Source organism: Phodopus roborovskii, unplaced genomic scaffold (assembly GCF_943737965.1).
Source record: "Phodopus roborovskii unplaced genomic scaffold, PHOROB, whole genome shotgun sequence".
Lineage (NCBI taxonomy): Eukaryota > Metazoa > Chordata > Mammalia > Rodentia > Cricetidae > Phodopus > Phodopus roborovskii.
In genome coordinates this window covers 49,824,118-49,850,931 of record NW_026126480.1, presented here as the reverse complement: position 1 = coordinate 49,850,931, position 26,814 = coordinate 49,824,118, and the positions used below count along the sequence as shown (strand labels likewise).

At 51.4% G+C, this 26,814-nt stretch overlaps 3 protein-coding genes across 9 annotated transcripts in view; 1 reads left to right on the top strand and 2 right to left on the bottom strand.

Moving 5' to 3' along the window:
* Positions 1-1,923: 1,923 nt before the first annotated feature.
* Tnnt3 (troponin T3, fast skeletal type) lies at positions 1,924-18,831 on the bottom strand. 4 transcript variants are annotated; one of them, XM_051193424.1, is made up of 14 exons: positions 18,678-18,831; positions 15,949-15,983; positions 15,790-15,803; positions 14,820-14,837; positions 13,515-13,532; positions 9,256-9,274; positions 6,935-6,980; positions 6,268-6,384; positions 6,097-6,174; positions 5,693-5,806; positions 5,479-5,588; positions 5,264-5,354; positions 4,309-4,349; positions 1,924-2,156 (listed from the first exon to the last, which is right to left on the bottom strand). In XM_051193424.1, the coding sequence occupies exons 2-14, from the start codon at positions 15,963-15,965 to the stop codon at positions 2,102-2,104; spliced, it is 738 nt and encodes a 245-aa protein (XP_051049381.1). In that variant the 5' UTR covers positions 15,966-15,983; positions 18,678-18,831; the 3' UTR covers positions 1,924-2,101. The 4 variants fall into 4 exon arrangements, with proteins under 4 accessions (XP_051049381.1, XP_051049380.1, XP_051049379.1 ...); XM_051193423.1 differs by lacking the exon at positions 4,309-4,349 and adding an exon at positions 3,647-3,687 and having other exon boundaries at positions 18,678-18,830; XM_051193422.1 differs by lacking the exons at positions 13,515-13,532; positions 14,820-14,837; positions 15,790-15,803; positions 15,949-15,983; positions 18,678-18,831 and adding an exon at positions 9,814-10,042.
* Positions 11,103-25,935, top strand: Prr33 (proline rich 33). Of its 2 annotated transcripts, none has more exons than XM_051193414.1 (3): positions 11,103-11,198; positions 20,582-20,664; positions 24,508-25,935. In XM_051193414.1, the coding sequence occupies exons 1-3, from the start codon at positions 11,127-11,129 to the stop codon at positions 25,844-25,846; spliced, it is 1,494 nt and encodes a 497-aa protein (XP_051049371.1). In that variant the 5' UTR covers positions 11,103-11,126; the 3' UTR covers positions 25,847-25,935. The 2 variants fall into 2 exon arrangements, with proteins under 2 accessions (XP_051049371.1, XP_051049372.1); XM_051193415.1 differs by having other exon boundaries at positions 20,582-20,678.
* Positions 23,007-26,814, bottom strand: part of Lsp1 (lymphocyte specific protein 1) — a 33,931-nt gene continuing 30,123 nt past the window's right edge. For all 3 annotated transcript variants that reach the window (XM_051193420.1, XM_051193418.1, XM_051193419.1), the window contains one exon: positions 23,007-23,373. In XM_051193420.1, the coding sequence (XP_051049377.1) occupies positions 23,335-23,373 (39 nt within the window). In that variant the 3' untranslated portion in view covers positions 23,007-23,334. The remainder of the gene's footprint in view (positions 23,374-26,814) is intronic.

Genomic DNA, 26,814 nt, shown 5'->3' with positions numbered 1-26,814 from the left:
CAGTGTGTGTGTGTGTGTGTTATAAAGAAACGACAGTTAGAGACCATCCAACTGTCCCAGGGGTCTCTGCTCACTTTGATGCCCACTGTTGATGTGGCTTATTCAACTGCCATCCTCCTGTTTTCTTGTTGGGCCTGCCATTCATCTGTCTACCCATTGGTTCATCTGGACCCAGTCCTGTCCTTCACTTCACCTCACTCCTGCAACTCAGCTCTGACCATACAGCAGTCCTGACTCCACAAAAACCACCACAGCCTCTCCAGCCTCAGCTCTAGCTCTCCTCTGCTCTTTATCTTATCAATACAGAGACTCTTATGGCCCTATCAGTTTCCCAGCTTTGGCTTTTCGGACTCTTTGAAACTTCCTGCCTCTTTAAACCTTTGTAGCCATTATGTAACATGCACATATAGATAGAGATGGAGATAGATGTGTTTACTGTGTGGTGTGTGATCTGAGAGTCAATATTAGTAATTAAGATTGGAATGAAAGAACCTGTGTTTGCCTCGGCCAGGCTATCAAAGAAAGCAGGGTTATCTGGCAAATGCTGCCATTGAAACAGCCTTGCCTTGCGAATATACTGCTGTTAATCAATACATTCTGACATTGTGGAAAGACACAAACATGTTTGTCTGTTTCTCACTTAGTGTACTGAAGATACCATCGGAGCAATGTCTAATCCCCCAGCCTGCTTTCAGCAGCATCATGTGAGGTTTACTTAGTCAAAGTCCTCTGCCCTGACCTGATGTCTCAATCACTGTCCACTCCTGCCCTTTGGTTTCCCTGCCCATTCCAAACTGGCTGATCCCAGTTTTTCCACTGCAAGGTGTGCTGCTGTCCCTAAAGCTTGGTGCTCATAGAACATTCTCCACTGGACCACAGCCAGGGTCACTGAACAACTTTTTGTTCTTTAATACTGTGTATATGCTAGACACAGAGCATCCAGATACTGAATCATCATACAATGTATTTACAGTCCTTTTGGTGCAAGTGTGTGTGTGTGTGTGTGTGTGTGTGTGTGTGTGTGTGTGTGTGTTTCACACAGGAACCATGTACTTTGGAGTACACACCCAAGCGGTCTACACCACTCTCTGTTGGGCACATAGAGATGGAGTCTGTGCCACTGTGTGTGTTGAGGTGCATGTACAGATAGGGCCACACTGCTCTCTCTTGGGGTGCTGTACAACTGGACTACATGTGCTCTCTGTCTGTTCCCCTCAGGGGCCTGGTGAGGGCTGACTGCATTCCCTGTCTTTCATTCACTGGCTGCGGCTGCCCTGCCTCCCCAGTCTTCCTGGAGGTGTTTGTGCATAAGCCCCTTCCTCTATGAATACCTCGCTGTGCAGGGCTCTGCGTCTTGATCCAATTTCTGTGATTTATATTTTCCATAATTCTATTTGGTCAGGACTTTCAAATTTATTGCACAGTTGTGTTCTGTGTTCCCTGTAATATAGGAGAACGCTGTTTGCCGAGCTTGCTCCCTCGTGGGAAACGTGCTTTCCTGCATTCCTCTCCCCCCTTGATGTGCTAGCTGGAGCTCCCCCTCGCCTCCCCCCTTTCGGGGTGTCTGCAATGTCTCCAGGCAGCCAGCCTTCCTCCCTAACCCTCCCAAGGCTGGGCTGTTTCTTCTTTAAACAGTGCTTTGGACTGCTCAGGCAGCCATGTAACATGGAGGGCTCTGATGCAGGGGACACAAGGGGACACAAGGCGCCCTGGGAGTAAAAAGCCTCTGAGAATAGCTACAGGCAAGTTCTGGAGATACATTAGGGCACAGCACCATGTGTAGTTGAGCCTCACTTGCTAAAAGCAGCTAAGATACCCTGAGTCTTCCAGGGCTGCTCTGACACGTGCTTCCGTAGTGTTCCTGTCCTGTAGCACCATCTCCCAACCTCCCTAGACCCCTTATGCATGACAGCACATACACAGTAGAGGGGAGTCTGACAACTTTATTCCCAGACCCCAGAAGATGAGGGCATTGAGGCAGAATGGGCCCTGAGCTCCAGAAAAAGCCTGGGCATGAGGGTTGGAGGGTGCAGAGCTGGAATAATGGGCCTGGCAGGAGTCAGGGTGCAGGGTCTCTGCTGCAATGCACCTCTTGGCTCCTTTACTTCCAGCGCCCACCGACTTTGCCCTTGGCTGTGGCGCCAGCCTTCTTGCTGCTGCAAATGGAAAGCAAGTTGTGCTTAAGGGACAGAGTATCCAAAGAGCTAGTGAAGACTTGTGGCTCCTGTCTCCCCAAGCTGTTGTCCCCACTTCCAATGCACACACTTCGCTCCAGCCTGAGCAGTAGGAGCTGACTCACCTGCAGCGGGCCTGAGAAGGCCCGGACACTAGTGTGGTTAGGACAGGGTTAGCCGGTTACCTGGGCTCACCTTTTGTTGTCCTGCCTTGGCCAGGGGGAATACTGCAGACTGACCCATGCCACCCAAGCTTTAAACACTATTGGTTTTGAAAAGCCTGTGCTTTTCAGAAGGCAGCTAAAAGTGCTGGCCCCCAGGACTTGGCATCTTATTATCTGAGGCCCTCTGTACCCCAGAAAGCTGAAAGCAGGATGAGTGCTGTGTAAAAGTCTGGACTGACTGGAGGATAAAAGTACACGAGCTTTGAAGCCAGCCTAGCAGGACCTTGGGCTGATGATGTTGTGTCCTCACAAACCTTGAGCATTGTAACACGTGCACACACTCACATGCACATGCATGTAGCACCTCATCAAATTATCCTGTCATGACCCTCCAATCCACCCATTAAAGATTCAAGCCTATAGCCCTTCCCCTGGAGGAGCAATCTCATGGAAGTGTGGAAGGAGGGAGAAAAGTCCCAAGAAACAGGAAATCTAAGCAGTTCCACTTGATCCTGTCCTTGGAGTGTAACAATCCCATGTCCAGGCTCACAGACTCTCAGCATTATACCAAACTCGGAACCTGGTGAGGGTCACTGTAGGAACAGGTCCTGGAGTCCTATGGGACATGATTCTTTGTGTGGAAGGGTTACACTCCTGTGGAGTCAGTTCTCTCTCTCTCTCTCTCTCTCTCTCTCTCTCTCTCTCTCTCTCTCTCTCTCTCTCTGTCTCTCTCTTCCCATCTCATATATCCTAAGTTGGCCTTGGAGCTTACTTTGCAACTGATCTTGAATTTCTTATCTTTCTGTCTCTGCCTCCCTCCCAAAGTGCTAGGATTATGGATGTACTCCAACTAAGGTACTGGGATCTAACTAAGGGCCTTGTGCATGCTGGGCAAGCATCTATCAACTGAACTATACCCTTACTCCCCACTCCTTTTTTTCTTTTCTTGTTAACGAAGATAGGGTTTCATGGAACCCAGGCTGGCCTTGAACTCTTGATTCTGCTCCCAACGCTGGAGAAGTATTGGGATTGTAGGTGTTCACTATCACACCCTATTAGTCTTCCTGCTGGCCAGCACATCATAGAGGAGAAAGGAATGACTAATGGCGCCTCCTGAATGCAGGAGAGGAAGGAGCCAGTGGATCCCGGGGCCCAGTTAGTCTTGTTATTGCTGTGCTAAGGGCCAGCCACCAAGAACCCTTATTCAGAGACCAGCTAAAAATGTCTAGGTCCTGGGTAGGGTTGCAGGTAACTGACCCAGGGGACTCTGGGCCCAGCACAGAGCGATTAAATGGACTGGTTACTTACTGCTTCTGGGCTTGGTCAATGCGGCTCCTGAGGGTAGTAATCTGTAACAACACAGGTGACTTACTGTGACAGAGACCTGGGAAGCCCAGCTGGGCACTGGCCAGGGGACACATATCTTTACCACAGGGCTGGCCAACTGTGGCATCTCCTCATTGCAGGGACGCAGTCTCCTGAGCCAGTTTCCTTACTGTGTCCTGGCTCCTTTGTGAGAGAGTACTGTTTGTCCTCGGGCTGTGACTTGACTTGCTCTCTCTAGCTACCACACAGAGCAGCTCCCAACTAACCACTTACCTTGGGGCTGTGGCAGGATGCAGGCAAGGCAAGGGGCAGGGTGGAGGTGATGCCTCCAGACCTCCCAAGGTTCCACCTCTGACTCCTGATCCTGACCTTCCTGCTCCTTGGCCCATGGTACCCGCTCCAGACTTGGTAGCCTAGAGGCCCTGGCCCCAAGTGGAACTCTGGGAAGGCAAGATCCTTCCTTTTTTGTCTGCCAACAAGGGCATCAGGCCGGCCTCAGAGCCACCAGCTGAGGTCAGGAGGGAGGAGCTGTGGCAAAAGGAAAAAGCCCTTTGCCACCAATGTCCTCAACAACCCAGATCTTTGCCATGCGAGAGGCTAGCTGAGAGCATTGCACACCCACAAGCCTGGCTCTGCCTACTCACAACTTGGCCAGCATCTCCACTCTGGCCCGGACAGTCATGATCTAGAAAAATGGAAATGGTTACCAGGTTGGGTGGGCAGCTGAGGCTACAAGGACCAGATAAGTATGGGGCCAGGCTTCTGATGGATAATCAGGCTCTGTGAACCCAGGAGACCAGACATGGGCAGAGTGTATCTGGAGGCTCTGGGTTCCTGACTCAGCTATTGTTACTGAGAAGAGTGGCCTGGCCTCTGCTTGGTGGCGTCTTCTCTGAGCTATCTCCTGGGGTAGCCTTGAGTCTCTTTTTAGAGATGGCCAACAACGGAGGTATGGAGACCAAGGCTCTTCAAAGTTGAGCATCTAAGACCCATCTCATCTACCCAGAAGACCAAGGAGCCAGGACTTGTAGGTTTTCTATCTTGATGGTTGTGGGAGGTGCTCCTGCCTGAGTTCTCAACTCTCCCTCCACTCAGCACTGGAGGGCCATGAGGGAAGGACAGTGGACTTAAGATGTTTGCATTTGCAGTAAGCATACTGGACACCAGGATGAATGCCATTCCCTGCATCACACATGACCCTGCCCATCTCTGCAGCTCCTTACCCTACCCTCATACCTATGAAGGTTGCAACCCCATTCCAGATTCTTTGAGCCCCAGAGGAGACACAGTACTAAACTCCCTTTCCCAGGTTCAGGTAAAGGTGTCAGTCACCCTGTCTGAATGCTTGCCTGCCCCGAGGAGGCAGATGTCATGGAGACCTCAGCAGTGTGATCACCCATAATAGTTCTGGCTACAGCATTGACCAATTCAGATGTAGGTCAAGCTGATATAAGGGGCCTCCCATGAAGGATGGCTTCCAGAAGTGGCCCCCAGCTGGGCTCAGTGGAGCCAGGTTTCAAGTGGCCTGTGGGGAAACAGTTGACCTCCCTGGAGACTAAGACCCTGCAGGCCCAAGAACAAGAGATGGCTTGGACTCACATCGTATTTTTGGCGTTTCAGCTTTTCCCCAAACTCAAACTTGTCGGTCTCCAGTTGGTACAGGGTATCCCAGAGCTCCTTGGCCTTGTCCCTGGAAGATGGAGGAGAGGAGGTTTGATAGGATGAAACCAGAAAGGCAGGGCCAGCTGCCACAGAGAGCTGTGACTCAGTTCTTTTGGGGAAGGGCCTACCACCACTTGGGAGGGCCACCCCACCTCAGCTTGTCATCACTAAGATGGTCGATGTTCAGAGGCTTGCGTCTTTCTGCAAGAATCTTCTTCTTCATCTCCCTGGCTGTCTGCTTCTTGCCCCTCTTCTGGTCAGCCTGGGGAAGGGAGAGGTGATAAGGCATCCAGTCTCAGGAGGCACATGGCACAAACACCAGCCCCACTTGAAGGCCACCTTCGGGGCTCTGAGAGTGTTCCTTACCTTGGCCAGGTAGCTGCTGTAGTTGGCACCCATGGAGGACAGTGCCTTTTTCTTCTTCATGTCATCCTCAGCTCTTCTCTTGGCATCTTCCTCCTCTCTTCTGGCCTTCTCCTCCTGTGGATGGAGCCCCCACCCCCAAGATTTTCAGGGGCTTCAAAGACAAGCTCTAGACTTAGAAACTTCCAGAAAGAGGCTGATTTGGTGTGTGTGTGTGTGTGTGTGTGTGTGTGTGTGTGTGTGTGCGTGCGTGCGTGCGTGCGTGCGTGTGTGTGTGTGTGTCTGTACAGCAAGAGGCATTAACCCATGGCTCTGGCGCAACAGAGGGCCACAGTGAAAGAAAGGCCCAAGATCCTGTGCTTCCCTGGCTATACAGACTGGAGGCCACAGGGTGACACAGTCCTTACCGCCAGTCTGTTCTGGCGCTCCCGCTCCTTCTCAGCGCGGATCCTCTGCTGCTCAGCCCTCTCTGCCCGGCGCTTCTCCTGTGGCCCAGAGGGCAAAAGGGTCAGCCCTTCCCTGCCATGCCCAGTCCTTGCAGGAGCACCCAACCCCCTCCCAGGGCAGGCAGTTCTCACAATTCTCTCCTTGAGCGCAATCAGCTCTTCCTCTTCTTTCTTTCTAGCCTCAAAGTGGCTGTCAATGAGGGCCTGGAGCTCCATGAGGTCCTTGTTCTGTCGCTTTTTCTGGATATCCTGGGGGCACGAGAAAATTTTCTACCCCTCCTGGCCAGCCTGGGACCCACCTGCAGCTAGGGACACTTTCCTGAGGCCCAGAGTGGCCTAGTCTGGAACCCCAGGGTGGAGATAATGCCTTTTCTGTGGAGGAATCCAGGCCCTGAATCATGAAGCCAGTACCATCATCAAAGTGACCTGTCTCAAGACTTAGCTCTATCATCCTCAGAGATGTCCCTTTGGGCCAAACAGAGAAGAGAACGCAAGATTGACATGCTGCATACATGGCTGAGTGTTTGAAGAGATAAATGGATAGATGGATGGGTGGATAAAATGATAGACAGTAGAGTCAAAGGATAGGTGGATGAGTGGATGGATGGGCCGGTACAAGAATGGGTGGAGGAGAAGGGAAGGGACCTATATGTCCTTGGGTATATGAACAAATTATGGGAATGTGGTGTAAAGATGGGCTACCTTGCTTCTGGCTGTTTGGGAAGACTTGACCTGAAGCCCAGCCTAAAGTTCAAAGGCTGGAGGTTGGAATGGAGTGATTTGGACCCCATAAACTTACATCGAAGTCTACTTTCTCGCCTTCTGGGATCTTAGGAGCAGTAAGTCTGGGGAAGAGATACAGAGGTTGTTTCATAAGCAGGGACAACTGGAACCTTCCCACAGTGGAGGCCAGCCGGCCTCGAATCTAGGCTGGCCTCTTCCTCTTTCTTGCACCCTGGCACCCAACAGAGCATGCCTCTACTAAAGCAGCTTTGCCTGGCTCTTTGTTCTTGGGTTTCTAGCCCATGTCCCAGGAATAGTTTGTTCCTTTTTAGAAAGTGTCATGCTGTTTGTGTCCACCTCTGCTTTGCTCACAGCTTCACACCACCTTTCTCAGACACATAAACAAATGTAATCAAGTACTAGTAGAAGGCAGGGTGGCCACCACAAGCCCTCCAGGGGCAGTGACTGGCATCAGTTTCTGGGGTGAGACCTGTGCTGTGGCTCTGAACACGTTTTAAATCTTTCTTTCTGGGCGTTCAAATGAAGGCGAGCCTGTAAGGGGAAAAGGAGCCCCCAGCCCGCTGGCGGTGCGACCCCCTCTTCTTGCCAACACATTCCAGATGGAGCAGCGAGCCCAGACAACTGCGGCTTTTAGAAGCAGGCCACAGAAGAAAGGGGAGCTGAAGAGCGATCAAAACCTGGAGAGGGAAGGGATTTTTCTAAGCTCTGAAGCCCTGAAGTTCCCTCCAAGGGAAAGCTGTACAGATGATGCTGTGCAAATGAAAAACTTATGTATGTGGGGGGAAAAAAAGAGCAAAAATCGAAACGCAGAGGGGAAAAACCAGACTGAAAAAAAAACAACTTTTCAGCAAATACAGAGAAGATTTATATCCCCGAGTAAACGGACGATTAAGCAAACACGGAGACGTGTCTGCCATGAGATAAACGAGCAAGGGGCACAAGCCACTGACTTGCAAAGAAAGACGACCAGTTACCAAACACGGACAGTTAGTGGTGGTGCCATCGGAGGAATGCTAAGGCAACCATGAGATGTGGTTGGCTGTTCATCAACGGGTGAGGGGCAGACACCCGTTCCCGCCTTTGGGCAAGGAGAGTGTGGGACACAAGACTGCTCACAGCCCACGTAGGAGACTGCCTTGGCTGGGCCCTGGTGGAAAGCAACTTGGCAGTGAATGTCAAAGTCTTCAGAGCACTGGTCCTCTTTGACCCAGTAATTCCAGTTCTGGGAATGTGGCCTAGGCAAATAGCCCTCAAGATGGAAAATGCTTTCTGACCAGCGTTATTTATGATTGTAAAATATTGGGGAGAAGCCTGTGATCGGGGAATGGTTAGGAAAATTATGGTTTGTCCAATTGATGGAATATTATGTGGCCATTCAAAATATTTAGGAAGACTATGTAAAAACATGGAAAATTACTTATGAATAGTGCTAAATTTTTTTAAAAGTGGAATTCAAGGCTATATAGACAGTCCCGTGCTTGAAAAAACATAGTCAAGATCTTTATTTTCCAAGAACTCTGTGTAGAAAAAGAGCAGGAAGAAATAAAGACCGTTTTTCCTCTCCCTGATCCTTTCCACAGGCTGGCTGGTGGGTGGGTGGGTGAATTATGGATGGATTTTTCCCTCTCTTCGTTTGACTTTTATGTATTTTCCAAATTTTCTTAATGAGGTGTTTTATTTTCATATTGAGAACATAAATAATTTCTCTAAGATGAGAAACTATCTCACAATCCTGCATTACTTTATGTGAGCTTGATTTAAAACAGCATTCAAGGGAGAAGTCTGGGCAGCCACACTCTTCACCTAGCTCTACTCTTCTCTCAAGAATGGGGAGGGAGAGGCAAGTACCAAAAGTTCAACCAGAGTGTGCAATGGGCACAAAGGCTTAAAGGGACAAAAAGGGGTTATATATGGAGGGTTGTGGGCTTGCAATTCTAAGATTCTGGATTCAACTGCCCCCCGGTGTACTCACAAGTGAGTGAGAGAGGCTAGGGTATAACCTCCATGGAGTGGCTCACAGGGGGCTCAGCTCCATTTTGGATCAGGTCAATCCAGGGTGGAATCTCATCTCAAGTAGAAGATACTTGCCCTTCAAGCCTGTCCCCCATATATATCTAGAGACCTGGGCAGTCTCTCAGCATGGCCAGGCATGGCAGATATGGGATGCCTTCCATCCCACTTCTGAGCCTGATTCAATGGCCATTGCCCTCCTTCTTGACTGCACTGGCTGATGGGGAAAAACCACATCTACTATCTTTTTATTCATTGGTCCCTATCATCTTCTGCCATTTGGGATTTTCTTTTAAAACAGTCCCAGGCCTCCCAGCCTGCCCTGTTCTGGCATCCCCCATAGCACTGCTTAGATCTCACACTTACTTGGGTCTTGGTTTCTCCTCTAGTCATGACAGCCAACATGGGGAAAGGAAGAAAGAGATCAGGTCAGATAGGATGGTCCTTCCTGCCACAGGAAGCACCAGGATGGGGGTTTCTATTCAACCCACCCAGACCCACCCAATTATTCGGAAGCCTGTGAATTCCCATGGGCTCTAAGAAGGGTGTGGGGTTGAAGGGAGAAACCACAGCAAGACATATATGTCCCCAGAGGGCTTGGAGGGAGGGAAAGGTAGGAAGACAAGAGGCCTGGAGGACAGATTTCTGGAAAGTCAGCATCTAAGATGCTGGTTATCTCTACTGAGCAACAACATGTCTTGGCCCTGGCCCCCTAACTCCATGGCGGATGCACGTAAAGCCTCAGCATCTTGAGGTCCCATGCCAGGGAGAAAAGGAAGACAGACACAGGGACAGATAGAGTGAAAGGGCTAGGAAGTCAGCGGCATAGACACTGGGCCATTGGATCCTCTCGCCTCACACAGGCAGAGCCAGAGTCCTGTGCAGGTGGAGCAAGGGGCTGCAACAGCGGCTGGCAGGCCTTACCTTCCTCATCCTCCTCCTGCTCCTCCTCGGCGACAGCATCTTCATGGTGTGGGCGCAAGCGCACATGCAAGAAAAAAGCCGCGCAGCTGCAGAAGTGCAGAGGCCACACAACAGCGGTGGCCACATGAACAGCAGAGGCAGGCACGCACAGGGCCCCGTGCCTGAGGGTGGCAGGGCAGCTCCTATACTTTCCCACAGGCTTGGCCACCTTCATGGACCCTTGCTGTCCAGGTTGGCCCCTAACTCTCAGTATAGCTAAGGATGACTTTGGACTCTTTATCCTCCTGCCTCTACCTCCCAAAGGCTGTGATAACAGATATGTTCTGCCACATCTGGTTTAGGAAGTACTGGGTATTGAACCTAGGGCTTTATGCATGTTGGGCAAGAAGGTTTGGCTGAGTAGAGAACTTAGGGACCTGCCTTGCTCAACGTGGTGACTGGATCTAGGTGTGGTACTGGGACAGTTCTGAGGCTATTCTCCCTTCCGGCTGTCACGGAACCTTCCATTACTTTCCACTTCATAGTTTTATACTTGGGCACATGCTATGGTTTTTACAATCACTTTATTTAAAACTCCTTGTAAAAGCCTTTGTTCATAGAGCCTGCCTGAGATCCAAAAAATATTTTTGGCTCATTCATATCTGTGAGTTTAGACAGGTTCAGCCCTTAGGATGGGGCCTCCTGATCCTGGGAACCTGCCCTCTGACCCCTGAGAGTCCTTTTCCCATGAGTCTTGGTGGGGCCTCTCTTAGAACCCTGCCCGAGCTGGTTGCCCTGAGTAAGGGCTGCTTTCTCTGAGTGTGACCCATTCCCACAGAGGTTGTGGCTGGTACTGACCAGACAGGGCCTGCAGCTTCTCAGTATCACCCTTCCTTGCACTGTCCTTCAGCCCTGCTCTAGCTTTGGGCGGAAGCAAAGCCACTGGCGTATGTACACTATCTGCCTGGAACACAGTAAGACCTGGCAGGGCAAGCATCTGTGACTCCCAGCACCTTTGCACCTGACCAGGAGCCAGCAGGCCCCATCCGAGCTTTGGGTGGGGGTCTTGTCGGCAGGTTCTGCCCAGTGCCCTTCTGGAATAACTATTTCTCAGCCCTCCAAAAGACACATGGTTACTTAACAACCAAAGCATGTGGCAGCACTACCTGAATAGGCTGCTTGGATCTGCTGGTAAGCCTCATGCCACTCCTGCCTAATGTCTTAGGAGTGGCCGATCAGGCAGCAGTGGGGTACTGTGGAGCTACTCCTGAATGAGGCCAAGGGGAGTGGCCTGAAGGAGGAAGTTAAGGGCCTGGTGGACTCACCCTCCCCTTATGAGATTCTGGGGACAGGGAAGGATGGGGTGCTCCCTAGAGTTGCATGAGAGGCAGCTGCATAGTGGCAAGGTAAGATTTCCCCTGTGCTCTGTCTCTCCATCTTCCTGTCTGTCCATTTGCCTGCCAGTCTCACTTCTGGTCCCAGGGTGGCCTGGTGACCCAAGATGTGTGGCTTGAGAACATCCTGGGTCTCTCTCCTAGCATTATCCAGATGCTTCCGCTCAGGCTCAGCCACCAGGAGCCTGAAAGCATGTGTAAGTAGAGGGACTGAAATGCCCCCCCCCCACCCCTGAGTTCAGCTCCTCCTCCATTCCCCAGGGTAAGCAGCCTTGCTGCTAGGCTAACAATTGCCCCCCCCCAAACCCCTGTCAACTCTGCTTGATGGGTGTGTCTGGCTCAGGCCCAGGCACTGGGTGGGATGCTGGGATCTGACTGATTGCCTGCCTGTTCGCATGCATGGCCCCTGGCTGTTCCAGGTCTGTGACATCCCTACCTTGGGCCTCAGCCTGACTTTCTGTTTCACCCCACTTGCCCCTCCACCCTCCCTTCAGCCTCGCCCCTCCTTACTTTCCTCCCTCTGGCTTGATATCTGGGGTAAGTTGGAGGCTACCTATCCAGCCTCTATGCTTTGCTTCCCGGAGGGTCCCAGGGGGTCTCCAGTACCACCTTCCTAAGGCTTGCTCTATAGACCCAGAATAGCCTATATGTTGCCTTTTTTCTCCTTGCCCTTAAACAATGTGACTGGAGACTGCCACTGTCAGCCATGTAGACCAGCAGGCCGGGCTAGCTTCCCTATTCTGTACTGTCCTCATCCCAGAGGCCAGCAGGACTTAGTTGGCACTGGGTACATTGGAAAGTGGGTGGAAGGCAGGCAGTCACAGAGGGGAGAGGAAAGAGGGGAAAGCTCTTTGTGGCGCTGAGAGGTGGACCTGGACCTACCTTCTTGGACTTCTTCTGTGGAGCAGCACCAGGAGAGGAGAGAGGGAGGGAGGAGAGAGAATGAATGAATGGAGGGTAGTGTGGAGAGGGGCAGGGAGGGATAGGTGTACAGGAGAGATGGGGTGAGTTACACGGCACCCTCTTGTTCCTTATTGGCTGGCTCCTGCACACATACCCACAGGGCCACATATGTCATGTGGCATTGAAGTCATGTCACATACCTGGTTCAGGGGCTAAGGAGGGCCATGGAACAAGAGGCAAAACCGCGAGTCAGAGGTCAGAGGTCAGAGGTCAGAGAAGGGATCCAGGTTAAAAGGAAACAGCCGGTCACCGAGGGGTGGGATACGTGCAGGAAGCGAGCAAGATACTGTCAGAGTTAGCTGTGGTCCTGCCACCCTTGTTCCCATAACCCAGATTCTGGGGCCCACTCAGAACTTGGGAATTGGAGGGGCTGAGGAGAACCAAACTCACCCACCCCCAACCTGTCCTTTCTCACAAGTGGAGGAACTGAGATGAGGGTTGGGATTTTGGGTCTTGCTTTAGTTGCAGTGTCTACCCACCTCCTGTCTGCCCTCAGCCAGGCCTGGCCTAGAGTTGCAGCCTACTTGGAGGCTCTGGTGCCCAAGGAGAGCAGAACCAAGGCCTGTCCCAAACACCTCTTTTCCCAGAGCTAGGTGCAAAATATCCCTTTCCTTGGGCCTTTGTCTGGTAGCTCCTAAACAGGGTTGGGGTGGGCCTGTGATTGGGTTGATGGGGTCACAGGCTAGAGAAATTTACTAGGGGGGAGACCTTGGACTGTCCTCACATCAGGCCCTGAATCAGGACCTCTGGCTATTCCTGCATCTCTCCCTAATGACCTAAGCTCTTCTGACACTTGGCCTAGTGAGTCTGGCCTAGCAAAGGTCTTAGTCACCACCATGGGCTTTCACTGGCTTCTCTGCGGAAGGGGTGCTCAATCTACACCCGGCTCTATAGCCTCCCACTTCTCTTGCACTAGGCTGCCTCCCCTAGTGTTGGAAGCATCTGGCAGAAGTTGGGGCAGCTGTGTTGTTTATGGAGATTCTTGGAGCCCTCATTCTCTTGGTCAAGCACTGGCCTTGGTTAGTGGGTTATGTGGGGCCACATGGGGGGCTCCTTGGTTGGCTGGCGCCTCCTTGCTTCCCTGCCCTCTTCCCCACACCACATGGCTCCAGCCAGACCCTGGGCTCCACATGGGGACCAGAAGTCCTGTATCCTCATACCTTCCTCCTGGACTTCTGTGGCCGAGGAATGCCAGGGAGTGCAGGGTGACAGGGAGGAGAGAGGATAGGATTAGAAAGGAGCACACAGCAGGCCCTTAGAGACATGGGCTGAGGTCACAGCCCTGTAAGAGGGAAGGTTACACCAAGTTCATCATTAGGGTAGACCACAAGGGCAAATGGGGGAGGGTGTCCTAAGCCAACTCACCTTCTTCCTGGGCCTCCTCTGAGGGTGAGCAAAGGTGACAGAGAGATGGCATGTAGGAGAGAGAATGAACAAGGACAGACATTAGGAATAGGGGATTTCCTGGGCTTTCTTGGGCTATGTATAGTGAGCAGGACAGATTCCCATTCTTGGCCTATAGCAGCTAGCCACAGTGAGTAGGGGCCCTCGAACATCAGCCACTGCTGTCTCTCCCAGGACGCTAAGTTTGTGTCTTCCTTAGGCCTGGCCCTCTACACCCTTTATCCCATGTCTGGGTGGTTGTGATTTTGCTCTACAGGATATGTGAGGACCATGGACAAAACCCATGTGTTTTGGGGAAACTCCTTGTGCTCAGACCATTTCTGACCCAGGAGATCCCATCTAGCTGTCAGGAATAAAGGTTGGTGTCAAGGGGTGTTGAGGAAATAGGACCCTTCTAGACTTTCCTGGGGAAAGGGCAGCCCCCCAGCACCACATCTCACTCAGAAACCAGCTTTTTCATCTTCTGGCAGCAAGATGTTTGCTCAGGTTGTTAAGGTAGCAGGTATTTTCAAAATATTTTGAAAACACAGCACCCGGCAGCCCTTGCAGGATGGCTTGTCTGGTGAGATGTGTGAAGCTTCCCTAAGCTGAGCAGGTGCCAGGAGCAGACAGCTTGTCAGGCCTGGGAACCACTGTGCTGGGCTGCTCCCAGGTGCACCGGTACTCAGTGCTTTGCCCGCCCACACCTGCCCAGGCACGACAGAGCCAGGGAGGGGTCTCCGGCAGCCCAAGGGTACAGTGAAGAAGAGATGCTAGGAGAGACAAAGGGATAAGGGCAGAAACAGAGAAATGGAGAATGATGAAGAGAGACAAAGAAATGTAGAGATAGATAGACAAAGAGAGACTGATAGAGAAAGGCTGAGATGGAGACAGAAACAGAGATAGAGAGACAGATAGGGAGACTAGAAGAGATGCTACAGAGACTCTGAGGGGTTACAATGCATGGGTCAAGACCCTTGTTATTAATGAATAAGAGTTTTAATGGTCAGAACACATCCCACTTCACATACCATGGACACAGTGACCAAAGAGCATGTGTGAGTGGTTAATGAGTGTCTATTAATCAGTTGAAGAGATAGAAGGTTAATAGTTTAATTAATGATCAAGCCATTGACCATTAATTAAATAATGCCATTATTAATCAATAACAGAGTTAATGATGAATGATGGTGGTTAATGGTGCATTAATGATGAGGGAAGTAGAGAGTTAATTGTCAAGGCTTTCTCAAGGATGGGCATTGAGAGGCCTGTAGCTTCCTGAGTTACCTTCCTCTTCGTATTGTTCTGTATTAGAATAGAACAAAAGAAAGGAACCCAGTTAGCAGAGATGGGACTGGAGAGGGTGAGGCAGTTGAAGGACCAGCCTGTTCTGTCTCCAGATAGTTGGATACTTCTACTGGCTAGGGATCAGGTCTGGGATCCTTAGATCAAAGAGATCCTGTGATAGCTTGGGGAGATGGTTGGTCAACAAAGTGCTTGCCATATAAGCCCGAGGACCCAAGTAGGATCTTAGGGTCCAAATAAAAAGCCAAGTGTGGCTACACACTGGTTACACACTCTTGTAATCCCAATGCTGAGGAGGCAGAGACAGGAGGATCACCAGGGCTTGCTGACCAGCCATTCTGGGCTAATCATCAAGCTCCAGGTTCAGTGAAAGAAGCCCCCATCTCTATCCCTGTTGCAGCCATCTCAAAAAATGAGGTGGGCAGCTTCTGAGAAATGACATTCAAGGTTGACCTCTGGCCCCCATATACAAACACACATGTAGCACACCTATATGTACCTCTCTTCCCTCTCTCTCTCTCTCTCTCTCTCTCTCTCTCTCTCTCTCTCTCTCTCAGAGGCTTTGTGGCCTTAGAAGGAAAAAATGTCTCAGCCACAAGGGTGACATAAGATGTCTTTAGATGTCATGTCCTGCTATGGTCATATGAGTAACCAAAGGTGACAAGGACAGAGACTGACTCTTGAGTCCCCAAGGCATCACAGACATACAGGTATATAGGTTGGGGTAGGTCAAAGTGTGAAGAAAAATATGCATACCAGAGGTTTAAGACAATTTGGGAGAGAGGTATCTTTGGAGCCCAGTGACAGATCTAGCTGGTCTGGGACTCTTGGGCTAGAGGTCCCCAAGAGATGAGTGCTGTCAATAGTCAAGGCTTACCCCCCCTCCCCACCAAGGGTGACTCTTCTGTCTAGAGATGAAAGTAAAAAGAGAGAATATAGAGAAGATACTTACCCTCGACTTGTTCACTGTCATGGTGGTGGGGATGGAGGGAGGGAGAAAAAGAGAAGAAAAGCTAGGTGAGCTTGAGTTTCTGACCCGGGACAGACATCTGTAGGTACCAGGGGTTCCATTCCACCAGTAAGGGAGGTGACCATACAGCAGGGTACTCACGTTTCTTCGTCAGACATGGTGGCGGTGAGTTGTGTCTGAAGAGGGAATGACAATAGATGGGATAGTTAGGAATTGCCTTGATTTAGAAGCCTCATAAGGGGCCAGGCTCTTAGAGATTGGAGCCTAGAGGGGATGTCCATAGACAAATTGAGGGCCACCTCTTGGTCGCCTTCATTAGCCCTTCTCCCTATGATTCCCCTTCTTCCTTCCCTGGCTCCAGCCTGTAAACTTAGATTCCACAACTGACTTGCTGTTGGAAGGTTGTTGTATACACCCCACTCTTAACAGACAGTATTTTCATGGAAAGCCATCCAAAATGCAGAGACTTTCTCAGGTCAGGGGTAAGAGCTACAAGACCCTCTGGATCTGGGGACACCTTACTGGTCTCAATTGATGGCTTCTGGCTAGGGAATCACCCCAAGATGGGTGAGCCCAGCTCCAAGGTTACAGACATTCTTAGTCTGCCGTCTTCTCTTCCCTGCATGAGTCCAAACCTCATGTTTTTCTTGAGAATCCAAGTTCTTTTCAGGGTACCACAGGTCCTTTTTTGTGCTCTCTGAAACTCTCTGAGGTACCTTTCAAATCATAGAGCCCATAAGTGTTCAGTCTCTTTGTCTCCTTTCTCCTGAAATAAATGGAGACTGAACTCACCAGGGTAGGTTTGAGAAACTTCTCTATAGGAAGCCTGAGTTTGACATGCATGTACTAAATAGATTGAGCAACTCAGCTCTCTGAGCATGGCGTCTGGGACTGGATGCACATGCTCAGGTATGGTGGCTGCCAGGACAGAGAGCTTGGTGGTTCCTGTGAACTGGTCACTGTGCATGCCTGCAGTGCCTGGGGCCTGGGAACCTTCACAGAACTGTATCAGAATGTTGACTTGAGGTCTGATAAACAATGTTCATAACAACACAACACAGCTGACTTGAAGACAATAGCCTGGGTACCCCCAGGGAGCACATATAAGAAAACGGTTGTTCAGGGGCTAAAAATGCCCCAGCAGCTTGATGCTAAGGTGGGAGCTGTTTCTAAGCCCTGTTGATAACATTAGCTTTCCCAGACTACTGAGACTTCCTGCAAAGTTAACCCACTGATACCTGGGAGGCTGTTGACCAAGCACCAGGTTCAGCCCTGCCTCACCCCTGAGCCTCTATGGGAGACTCCACCAACCATAAAAAGCTACCCAGTCAGAGCTGCCCAGTCTTCTCATTCTGCTCTGATCCTTACCAGTCCTGTCCTTCTAACTCCTCCTTTATTGCCCTCTGCATACCTACCCAGGGACACCCTTTGGAGTGGGAAGGTCAGTGAGGTGGAGCAGAGGTGTTGAGACCTCACCCTGCTTTGGCCCACCTCTGTTTTCCACTGGACCCACACACCTGTCAGCAGCAGAGGGTGGGGTAGTGTGGGGTTGTGCATTTATAAGGAGCCAGTGGCAGCTGAAGTGTCCAAAAATAGGCACCAAAATTAGCAAGACTCCTCTGTCCTGAAACCCAAGATGGCAGGGGGGCAGGGTACTGAGAGCAACCCAATCATCTTGGCTCCTTTCCTGGCTCCTGAGGCATCCAGCAAGAACTAACTGCCTTGCACCCTTCCAAAGTGAGGTAGCAATGGCTCTCATTCCAGGTTGGGAAACTGAGGCTCCTGGTCTTCTATAGAGCTCCTGAAGGCCCACTTGAGCATATCTGGGTCTCTCCACCCCCATTTTGACATCCCTGTAAGTCAGGGAGAGGCCGAAATGGGGTAGCAGGAATGGCCAATCAACAACTGAGAGGGAAAGCAGTTGTCCCGTGTTGAGTTCTGGCCTTAGAAGGGGGTTTATGAAAATAGCCTGTGAGGTCAGGTTCCTTAGGGTACATGCCAACCTCCACTCCTTCAAATGTGACAAAGCTTAAAGGGGCCTGGGGGCCCTGCCACTCACTTCCTATGGGACCCTGATCACTTCCTGCCTTGGGCCCAGTACCCTCTGACCAAATTTGTCTGGTCCCTTGTCCTCCAAAGATTTCCAAAGATTGCTAAAACGCTGACACTCAGAAAGTTAGGGTTCCCAGCCTGGAGAATTCAGAAAGGCTAGGGCCTAGAGGATGGGGGTCTCTTGGGACTACCTGTTCTCCCAGGCATAAGCAAAATCAGACATGACCTTCCTGCTTAGGTCCAGGCCCTCCCACCCCACCCCTCCGTCCTGCTTCAGCTTGGCTCCTGTCTATCCTTGACCTGAACCTTAAGGATCTGACCCAGATATCTCTCCCTTTGAGCTCCTTCCTAGAATGATAAGTCCATATCTACAAAATGGCAAGAGTAGCTTAGGGACCAGAGCCCTGGGCCCCAGGGATGAGTTGAAATTCCACTCCTTCCTTAAGGTCACTCTTAGACAGTCCCACAGGGGCTCCCACCCAGCTGCATCCCAGCAGGCAGTCCTAGAGAGTCCTAGAGCTCTAGGTAATATCCCCTGAGTGGATCATTGTCTCCCCCTCTGCACTTCTCCCTAGATCTTACCTTAGGAGGTAAGATCTACTCCTGAGCCTCCCAGAATACCCACTCTTCCCTCCCTCCTCCCATGCCCTTTTATTCTGGTTGGGTGCCAGTTCTTCTGTGTCAACCCAAGGCTCAGCCACCATGCTCCTAGTCATCAATATATAACACAACATGAGGCCCAGGACCCATCTGGGTGTCTCTTAGATGTTAGGTACCCAACACCCACTCCTAGACACGCTGTTCACATCCATACCAACCTGCAGTTGAGTCTGAGAAAGGCTGGGGGCTTCTTGTGGACAGGATCAGCAGCAGGCACTGGCCGACAGCCTCAACCCCTTCATGTTATAGTGACATCTGATCTTCCCTGGCAGCCCATTGGTCAGCAGATGGGTGGCTGGGGCATGGGGCATGGGGAGGGGGAGGGTGTGCCCAAGCAGGCCCCTGACCAAGTATAGGAATTATCCAGAGGAGGAGGCCTAAGGAGGAGAGGATGGAGGAGACATGCCTGGAGGAGGAGGCAAGGTCCCCAACTGTCCTAGAAAGGTGTCAGTTGCTATTTTTACCTACCCTCCCCCTCAGCAACGGGCACATGCTTAATGGGCTGAGGGAGGAGGATTGGATTAGGTGGAGCCAAAGGGTGTTTGTTCTTGAGCCAGGCTGGTACTGGGGAGGGGTCATCAGAGCCTGGGTTTCAAGTTCCTTGGTCTCCTGTTCCTCTGGCCAAGGTGGCTTTGTATGAGTAAGTACTTTGGTCAAGATAGGGGTATAACTCTATGTGGCACCTCTGTAGCTCTGCCCTATGTCTCCATCATAGAGACAGCACAAGACACCCACAGAATGAAGGAACTTGGATTCTTGGCCTGCATCTCACCAAACCCCTTAGAGGCCAGGCCTATTTTTTTCAAGTGGACATTATTGGAACACATAACATGAAAAAACAAGAGAAATGATGACCTAAATAAACCTTGTAGTGGTTGTCCATCTTCCCCAGTGATTGGGCAAGGCTGGGTCATGTTTGGGCCTGTTATTGGTCTGGGGGTTCCCTACTAAGTCGTGGAGACCAAAGCCTTGCTGGGCTCTAAGCAGGCCTGGCCATGTGCCTAGACTTTCTTTCCTTAAGACTCCAGGGGGCACCATCCAACCATGGACACCTCTCCTGGGCCTTGTGTGCCTGGATAGCCCTGCCTCCAGGGAAACCAAAGCACCAAGCAGTGAGAGACCAACCTGGCACTTCCCACTTACTCCCTCAACCCTCTGAGACCTCCATGGGTTGGATATAATTGGTGGGACCCATCTTTCCAGTTCAGGGAAAAAGACAATGTGAAGTATAAAGTAATGGTAGGTGAACTCCAGGGGGACCTGACACAGACAGGTCTCCTGTCCTTTATCATCCTAGGGATAGAGACATCAGGATGACCAGCAAGAAACTCACAATATCCCAGTCTCAGCTGGATCTTAGAGTTTCTGCAAGGTTGGGATTGACCCACCAACCACTTCCTATATGTTGGAGATGGGGCCATAGAGTGCCAGAGACCCTTGAGGCCCACCTTGTAGTCAAAAGCAGGGTAGGACCAGTCTTCTAACCGCTGGCTCATAGAACAGGTCTTTTCTCTTGCTTTCCTCTATTCCAAGTACCTGCCCATCAGAGAGCTCCCAAGCTGGAACTGCTGGGCTAGCCCAACCTTCCTGGCCAGAACCTATGCTTCCCTACACACCCATCCACGTTCTTGGATAGATAGGGTTCAGTGAGCTTCAAATAGCATGGATGTCCAGCTCAATCTGGCCTTGGGAGTCATGGAGAGTTTATGAAGCCCCACACTGGTGCAAGGGGACTCAGTCTCTTCTGTGGTGGGGCCAGCCTCCCTTTCTTTCATCTGGTTTTACTGGGACAAAGCACATCCCTCAGCTGAGGAACACAGAGAGCAGGCATGAGGGATTTGGTGCAGTCTGTGGATGTTGAACCCTTGCTTCTAGAAGCTCTTGGTTGAGAGGAATGGGGGTCCTTAGAGGTCTATAGATGGGTATGCTACTCTCTGTAATGGCTCCTTATGGCCAGCAGGGGAGAGTGGCTGCCCATTTCAGAAGCCTTTGGCAGGCACTCTCAGTGAGGTCAGAAAGACAGGGCAGGTCTTATTTTGGGCAACAGTCATCTCCTTCTCAGGTGACCAGGCCCAAGGTACAGCAGGACAGCATAGAGTGGGCACTGCTGGACCAGCTGCTGCCGGCCACTAAAGACTTGAGCAGGTAACACATGCCAGGTAATATACAACAGGTTCTACTTGGCTTGGCTGGGGTTTGGTGGGGAAAGGAGACAGAGCAAAAGGCTCTCTGGGGAACTGGCAGCTGACTGGAGACCCTGGTGGGGTGGGAGACAAAGTCTGTTGGATGGGAGTGGGACTTTCTTCCCAGAGACTGAGAAGCAATAGAGTTTGAGACTTTGCAGAGTGGTTGTGGAAGGTCCATCAAAGTTGGTGAAAGAAGAACTGAGCCTAGAGGACAGAAGAGGTTGAGGAGGGCCTGCCCTTCCAGTATCTTGGCTCCAGTAGCCAATATGGGTGACTCCCAGGATAGTGGGGTGCTCAGAGACCACACAATCTGGGTGCTAAGCAGACTGGGAGTGGAAGAAATCTTGGACCCTGAGCTTCACCCAGCACCCCTAGTTGACCCACTGTGGCTAGATCTGCCAAGCCCAGGATAGGATTGGCTGACGTGGCACTTGGGACACAGCTGCTGTGATCTGAACAGCAACTGCCTCCCTGCATGACAGCTTCTCCTGGTTCTAAAAACATAGATTGGCTCTACAGTATTAGGGCACTTCTCATGTACATGGGACTTTACATTGAGCAGGGCCTGGAAGAAGCAGCGACAGCTACTGGGCCCCTCAGGACACAAGCAGGGAGATGGCATTGTCCTGGTGTCTTTGGCAAGGTGGGCAGTGTTATAGCAGGAGGTAGACACCACACCTGAGACCCAAGCAAGATTTGAGAGAATTGTACATAGAGGGCACACAATGCACTCTCCTCCCAAGGCCCAAGAGCAAGGCTGGGAAAATCAGGGTAGCATGATGTAATAAACACTTTCCCCTCTGCCACTTGACATCCCATTCTGGTCCTATGCTAGGGTCTCACTCCCTGTCCCCGTAAGGACCTTGAAACAGCTTCTGCCTGCTGCCCTTGATCATCACCTCATCTGAGCAGGGAGGACAGGGAATGTCCTGTGTCCTGGGAGAAGCTCCTGGTTGTGCAGAGCACGGTTCTATCATGGTGGGGCTGTGAGCAGGAATGGGTCCATCTACCTGTGTGCTTCACCAGCAGGATTTGCTGAGATTTAATATTACAGAGCTATGTGTTTCTACCAGTGGAGTTGGAAGCTTTCAGAAAGTCAAGATTCTGAATGTCTAGGTGGATGTCACTGTCAAACTTAGACCATCATCAGTCAAGGATCTCCAGATTCTACAGGCAACAGGGTTCAGAGGCCAATGGGCAAGCCTGTGAGGGGAAGGAGCCCCTGAGGACAACATCCTGCAGCCCAACTGTCATTCACACACTTGTTCAGCCACTATACATACATTCATCCTCACAATCAGCTCTCACATTTACTACTTCCCTTCTTCCTTTTTCACCATTTTCTACTCACCTTCCTATCTATCTATTTGTCTGTCTGTCTATCTATCTATCTATCTATCCATCCATGCATACATCCATCTACCCACTCATCTACTTACCCATCAGCATATCCATTCACTCATCATCTATTCACCCATCTACCACCCATTATCCATTCACTTCTCCATCTACCCAGCCATCTATCTATCCAGCCAGCCAGCCAGCTACTCATGTATCTATATATCCCTTTATCTACCATCAGTTATCTATCCTTCCACCTATACACTCACCCCTCCATCCATTTATCTATCTACTTACACTCTGTCCATCAGTTCACCCACTTACCCATGAGCCCACACATTCTTCCATCTGTCACCGATCACCCACCTGTCCATCATCTATCACCCATCTATCATTCACCTATCTACCCACCCATTCAGCTATCTAATAATCCATCAGTTATTCACCCTTCTGTCCCTTAATCTGTCTTCTCATCCATTCGTCATATATCTACCTACCTGTCTGTCCGCCCACCCATCCATCCATCCATCTATCTATCCATCAGCTACCCATCTGCCTAACTGCCTGTCCAATAATCCTTCCATCTATCTGTTCATCCATCACACCTTCAGAGAACTGAAGATGTGGGAAGGCCTGGTGGCAGTACTTGTCCTTAGTGGACACTATCAGGAATAATCTGAAATACTCCTGTTCAGGTGCTAGCAGATTTACTTTTATTCAGGCAAGGACGTGTCACCAATGTTCTAGAAGAAGAGTAAGCTACATCCATTGTTGATACCCCAACTTGGGTCACCTATACCTAAGATCCTGGAGCATAACATACTGCAAGGCCATAGGACAAGACAGAGTGGTTGCCCACAGAGCTGATATATGCTATGCAGCATGGGGTGGTCAACTGATATGGCACTTTCTGTTCTGACCACCTTGTTCCCTGTTAGTGAGCACAAGAGAGCCAGTGCATGGGGCCACTCAAGGTGCTTTATTACACAAAATGAGGAGTCTGCAAACAGGGAAGGGCAGGACTCAGAGTCCTAAGCATTCAGCATGGGGACAGGTACCCCTTGGATCTGGTTGGGATGCTGGCCTTCTCTCCTCCATCCTTCTTTGGAAGCTCTTGGCTCCTCTAGGGACTGGTCCTTTTAGCTGATGGTGAAAGGCAGAATTGGGGGTTTGGTGAAAGAATGAGAGGTCATAGAAGATAGAGGGTCCAGGAGCAAAAGGAGGTGAGGTGGCAGTTGGGTTGTTAGAGACTCCAGAGCAGGCCAGACTGGCAACAGGAAGCAACTTCTTAGTCAAGGCTGGGAGTGGCATCTGGCTGGAGTCTCTCCTGGGAACATAGGCAAGGAAGGGCATAGGGTGCATTAGGCTGGGGTTGAAGGAAAGGCATGGCCTGCCCCTCTCTATGACCCTACTTTCCTAGTAGCCATCAGACCTCTCCATATCCCTTCTTATCTGGGAAAGTTCCTGCTTACAGTGGTCAGCTACCTGGGAGACCTGCTCTAAGGATGAACTCTATTCTGGGCCCAGGATGGCTCAGAAGGGAATATTGACTACCTATTGAGGCAGGCCTCTTTAACCTAACCCAAAGTTGCCCCAATTCTCAAATCCCAGTTTCTTAAAGGTAACAAAGAAGCTGGGAGCAAGTGTGGGAAGACCCCTCCAGCCACTTGCCAGTGTTTGTTCTTGCCTCAGCAGAGCCAACTCCTACTGCAGCAGTCATAGGCCTCCTTCTACCCCAAACCATATGGCCTCCAGTTCGATCCAGATGCCATTTGTCAATGTCCTTGCAAACACGTGGCGCCCAGAAACCAAGACAGGCAGCTTGGCCAGGACCACCCTTGGCCAGAGGGCTGTGGGGATATCCCATTCAGCATAGCTCAGCAAAAACTAGTCCCATCTTCCGGCCAATCTACCTCTAAGGATACAGCCTCAGCTGCCTGAGCCTTTTGGCTGCCACCCCTCACCACCATCTCAAAGCACATGGACACGCCTGTGGTCAGGCCGGCGACGGCATGGCGCCCCTCACGTGTCTGCAGGCAGCCTGCCCTCTACCACTGTCCGGCAGCTGGCCAGGCACAGGCAGTTTGCTTGCAGTTCATCAGTGGGTCTCTGTTCCCATCCTGCACTACTCTAGGTCTGGGTACATGCAGATAGGGCCAGCTTTGTGCTGGGCTATCATAGAGAACAGAGCCCTGAAGGCAGGTTCTAGACCTTGTCACCCACCAGGTGGCCTGGAGCCACTGTAAGTTCACCTCCACACCAGGGTTTGATGAGGCCACCCACAGTGATTAGTGCATAAGGTTAGAAGGTACTTTGCAGTTTGGGGGGAGCCTGGGAAGTGGGTTTCTCGGCGCTGAGTCTGCACATTCTTCCTCTCCCTCATACAACTAAGAAAACACCCAGCCCATCCTGTAGGCAGGAGAGGGGCCAGCCTGATGACTGTTTCTTCCCTCTACTCCAGGCCAGGGATGCTCATTTCAGTTGTGTCGATGCCCCCAGCAGCAGGTGACCTGAGACCTGAGCCCCACTCTGGGCCCCCACCACCCTTGCTGCCCAAACCGGGAAAAGACAACCAGAGACTTCAGAAGCTACTGAGAAAGGCTGCTCGGAAGAAAATGGTGGGAATGGCCCCCACCCCACCTGGGGCCTTCCGTACGTCCCTGTCCCCTGTGAGTGAGGCCAGTCATGACCTGGAAACCACAGTCCAGCGTCCTGCTGAAGTCCCTCACATGGTGGTCCCTCTTCCCCGCTCCCCACATACCCCCATTATTCACCACGTGGCCTCACCCCTGCAAAAGTCCACTTTCTCTTTCAGCCTTCCTCAGCAAAGATCTCTGGCAACTCATTTCAAGGCACCTCCTAGGCTTGAAGCCCCAGCCCCAGAAACTTCCAGGCCCCACAGTAGCTTTGCCCATGTATCTGCACCTACTGCAGGTGGTTCCCACATCACCCAAGTACATATCCAGCTATCCCCATCCTCACATACTGGGAGTTCTGAGTCCCTGAGGATAGCCCTGGATGGGGATAAAAGCCTTTGCACTGCTAGCACCCAGTCTCTCATCCCAGTGGCACATATTCGCCCACTGCCCACAGTGGGCGAATATGGGACACAGGCAGGCAATTCTGGACCAGAGGAAGCCCCTGTAGCAAGACCACCACCTAGCTTTCAGGCCTCAGCGTCCAGAGAGGCTAGCGCTAGGGTGGTGGTGCCCATAGCTCCTACCTACCGCTCATCTGGACCCTCACCTTATAGCCCAGCTCCTGCAGCTCCTGAAGCAGAACCCCTAGAGGAGCTGCCCACAGCCAGCCGTGCTATGGAGCCCAAGTATGTCTCCAGCCTCCCAGAAGCCTTGGGCCCCTCAGACCTCCACCCATGCCCTGTTCCCAAAGTTGCACCCAAGCCCTGCCTTAGTGGCTGGACACGCCTAAAGAAGCAGCTGATGGAGGAGGCAGAGGATCCTGCATTTCCAGAGCCAGGACTGAACCTGGAACCCGTGCAACCAGAGGTGTCAGCTCCTGTGGGCCCACAGCCTCCTGCCTCCAGGGCCTGTAGGATGTGGGATGCAGTGTTGTACCGCATGTCATTGGCCGAATCCCGTAGAGGCCACCCTGTGGGGCTTGGAGATGGGGGGCATCCCCCCGCCTGCCTCAGCCGCCTGCCTTTTCTGTGCCGACCTCGCTTCAATGCCAGGAAGCTACAGGAGGCTGTCCGGTCCACTCCTACCCTGAACCCCATCCTGGAGCTGCATTCTCAGCCCAAGAACTTCAACCGGACAGCAGCCGGTTGGAGGCTCCAGTGACATAGCCAGAATAGCTTCTGGGACTCTGGACTGGGGTGGACAGAGACTGACTGAGACTGAGGATACAGAGAGAGGGCCTTGTCCTCACAAGTGAGCACAATGGGTCAGGATGGCGCATGGCCGTGGCAGCTAGCTGCTGGCTGCTAAAAGGAGCCTATTGGATGGACACAGATGAGTTGGTGGGAGCAAAAATGGCAAGTGAGAGCGAAGGAAGAAGCCAGGAGCATGTGGCTGGAGGCAGTCTGGGGTTGTGGAGGAGAATGTCCATGGATAGTGGGAGCCTGACCTTAGGACCAGGGTTCATGGAGGGCTCTAGGCCCAGTGCAAGCTGGTTAGGACTGGGCAGTGGAGAAAGGATGTCCTGTGGTCTCATGTGTGTTTCTTCTGATTTCCCACCAGTAAGGCTTACTGGGTAGGTCTGAACTAAGGGCAGAGCTTAGTGCAAATCACAATCAAGTTTCAACAGTTGGGTAAGGGCAGGTCAAGCCAGAGGGCTATAAAGAGGCAGGGGCCAGGCACTAGAGGGACACCTTCCCTAACATCTGTCCAACTCTGATAGAACATTAGCTGTGAGAGGAGGAACCCAAAGGAACAGGAGAGGCCTCATGTCATAGCCACCATAACAGGATTCAGCACGGGTTGGGCTGGCAATCCCACCTGGGATAGGATGAATTCTATGGCTGTGGATAGAGCCACTAATAAATGTATATATACCTATATAGGCATCACCTCTGTGTTCTTCATGGGTTGGGGAGAGCAGCAGAGTCCCTAGGGTCCCCTAGATATAGTAGGAGCTCCTAAATGGGAACAATACTGGGACAACCTGATCATGTTTGAGGGGACAAAGTTCCAGGCTTCAGAGAACCAGGAAGACAGACAGAAGATATGGAAAATCTAAGGCCAGGTCTCCAGCCCTCAAGACCTGAGATATGGCTCATCTATGTCAGTATGTTCCCCAGAGGACCCAT

What these genes read in the sequence shown, in the direction of transcription:
- Tnnt3 (XM_051193422.1), bottom strand. Translation starts at nt 10,027, where the DNA reads ATGAAGGTGGCCAAGCCTGTGGGAAAGTATAGGAGCTGCCCTGCCACC. An exon ending in CTTAGTGATGACAAGCTGAG is followed by an intron (nt 5,355 to 5,478) that starts GTGGGGTGGCCC and finishes TCCATCTTCCAG; the next exon opens with GGACAAGGCCAAGGAGCTCT. An exon ending in TGAAACGCCAAAAATACGAT is followed by an intron (nt 4,350 to 5,263) that starts GTGAGTCCAAGC and finishes CCATTTTTCTAG; the next exon opens with ATCATGACTGTCCGGGCCAG.
- Prr33 (XM_051193414.1), top strand. Translation starts at nt 11,127, where the DNA reads ATGAGATTCTGGGGACAGGGAAGGATGGGGTGCTCCCTAGAGTTGCAT. An exon ending in GGCAGCTGCATAGTGGCAAG is followed by an intron (nt 11,199 to 20,581) that starts GTAAGATTTCCC and finishes TCTCCTTCTCAG; the next exon opens with GTGACCAGGCCCAAGGTACA. An exon ending in GCCACTAAAGACTTGAGCAG is followed by an intron (nt 20,665 to 24,507) that starts GTAACACATGCC and finishes CCTCTACTCCAG; the next exon opens with GCCAGGGATGCTCATTTCAG.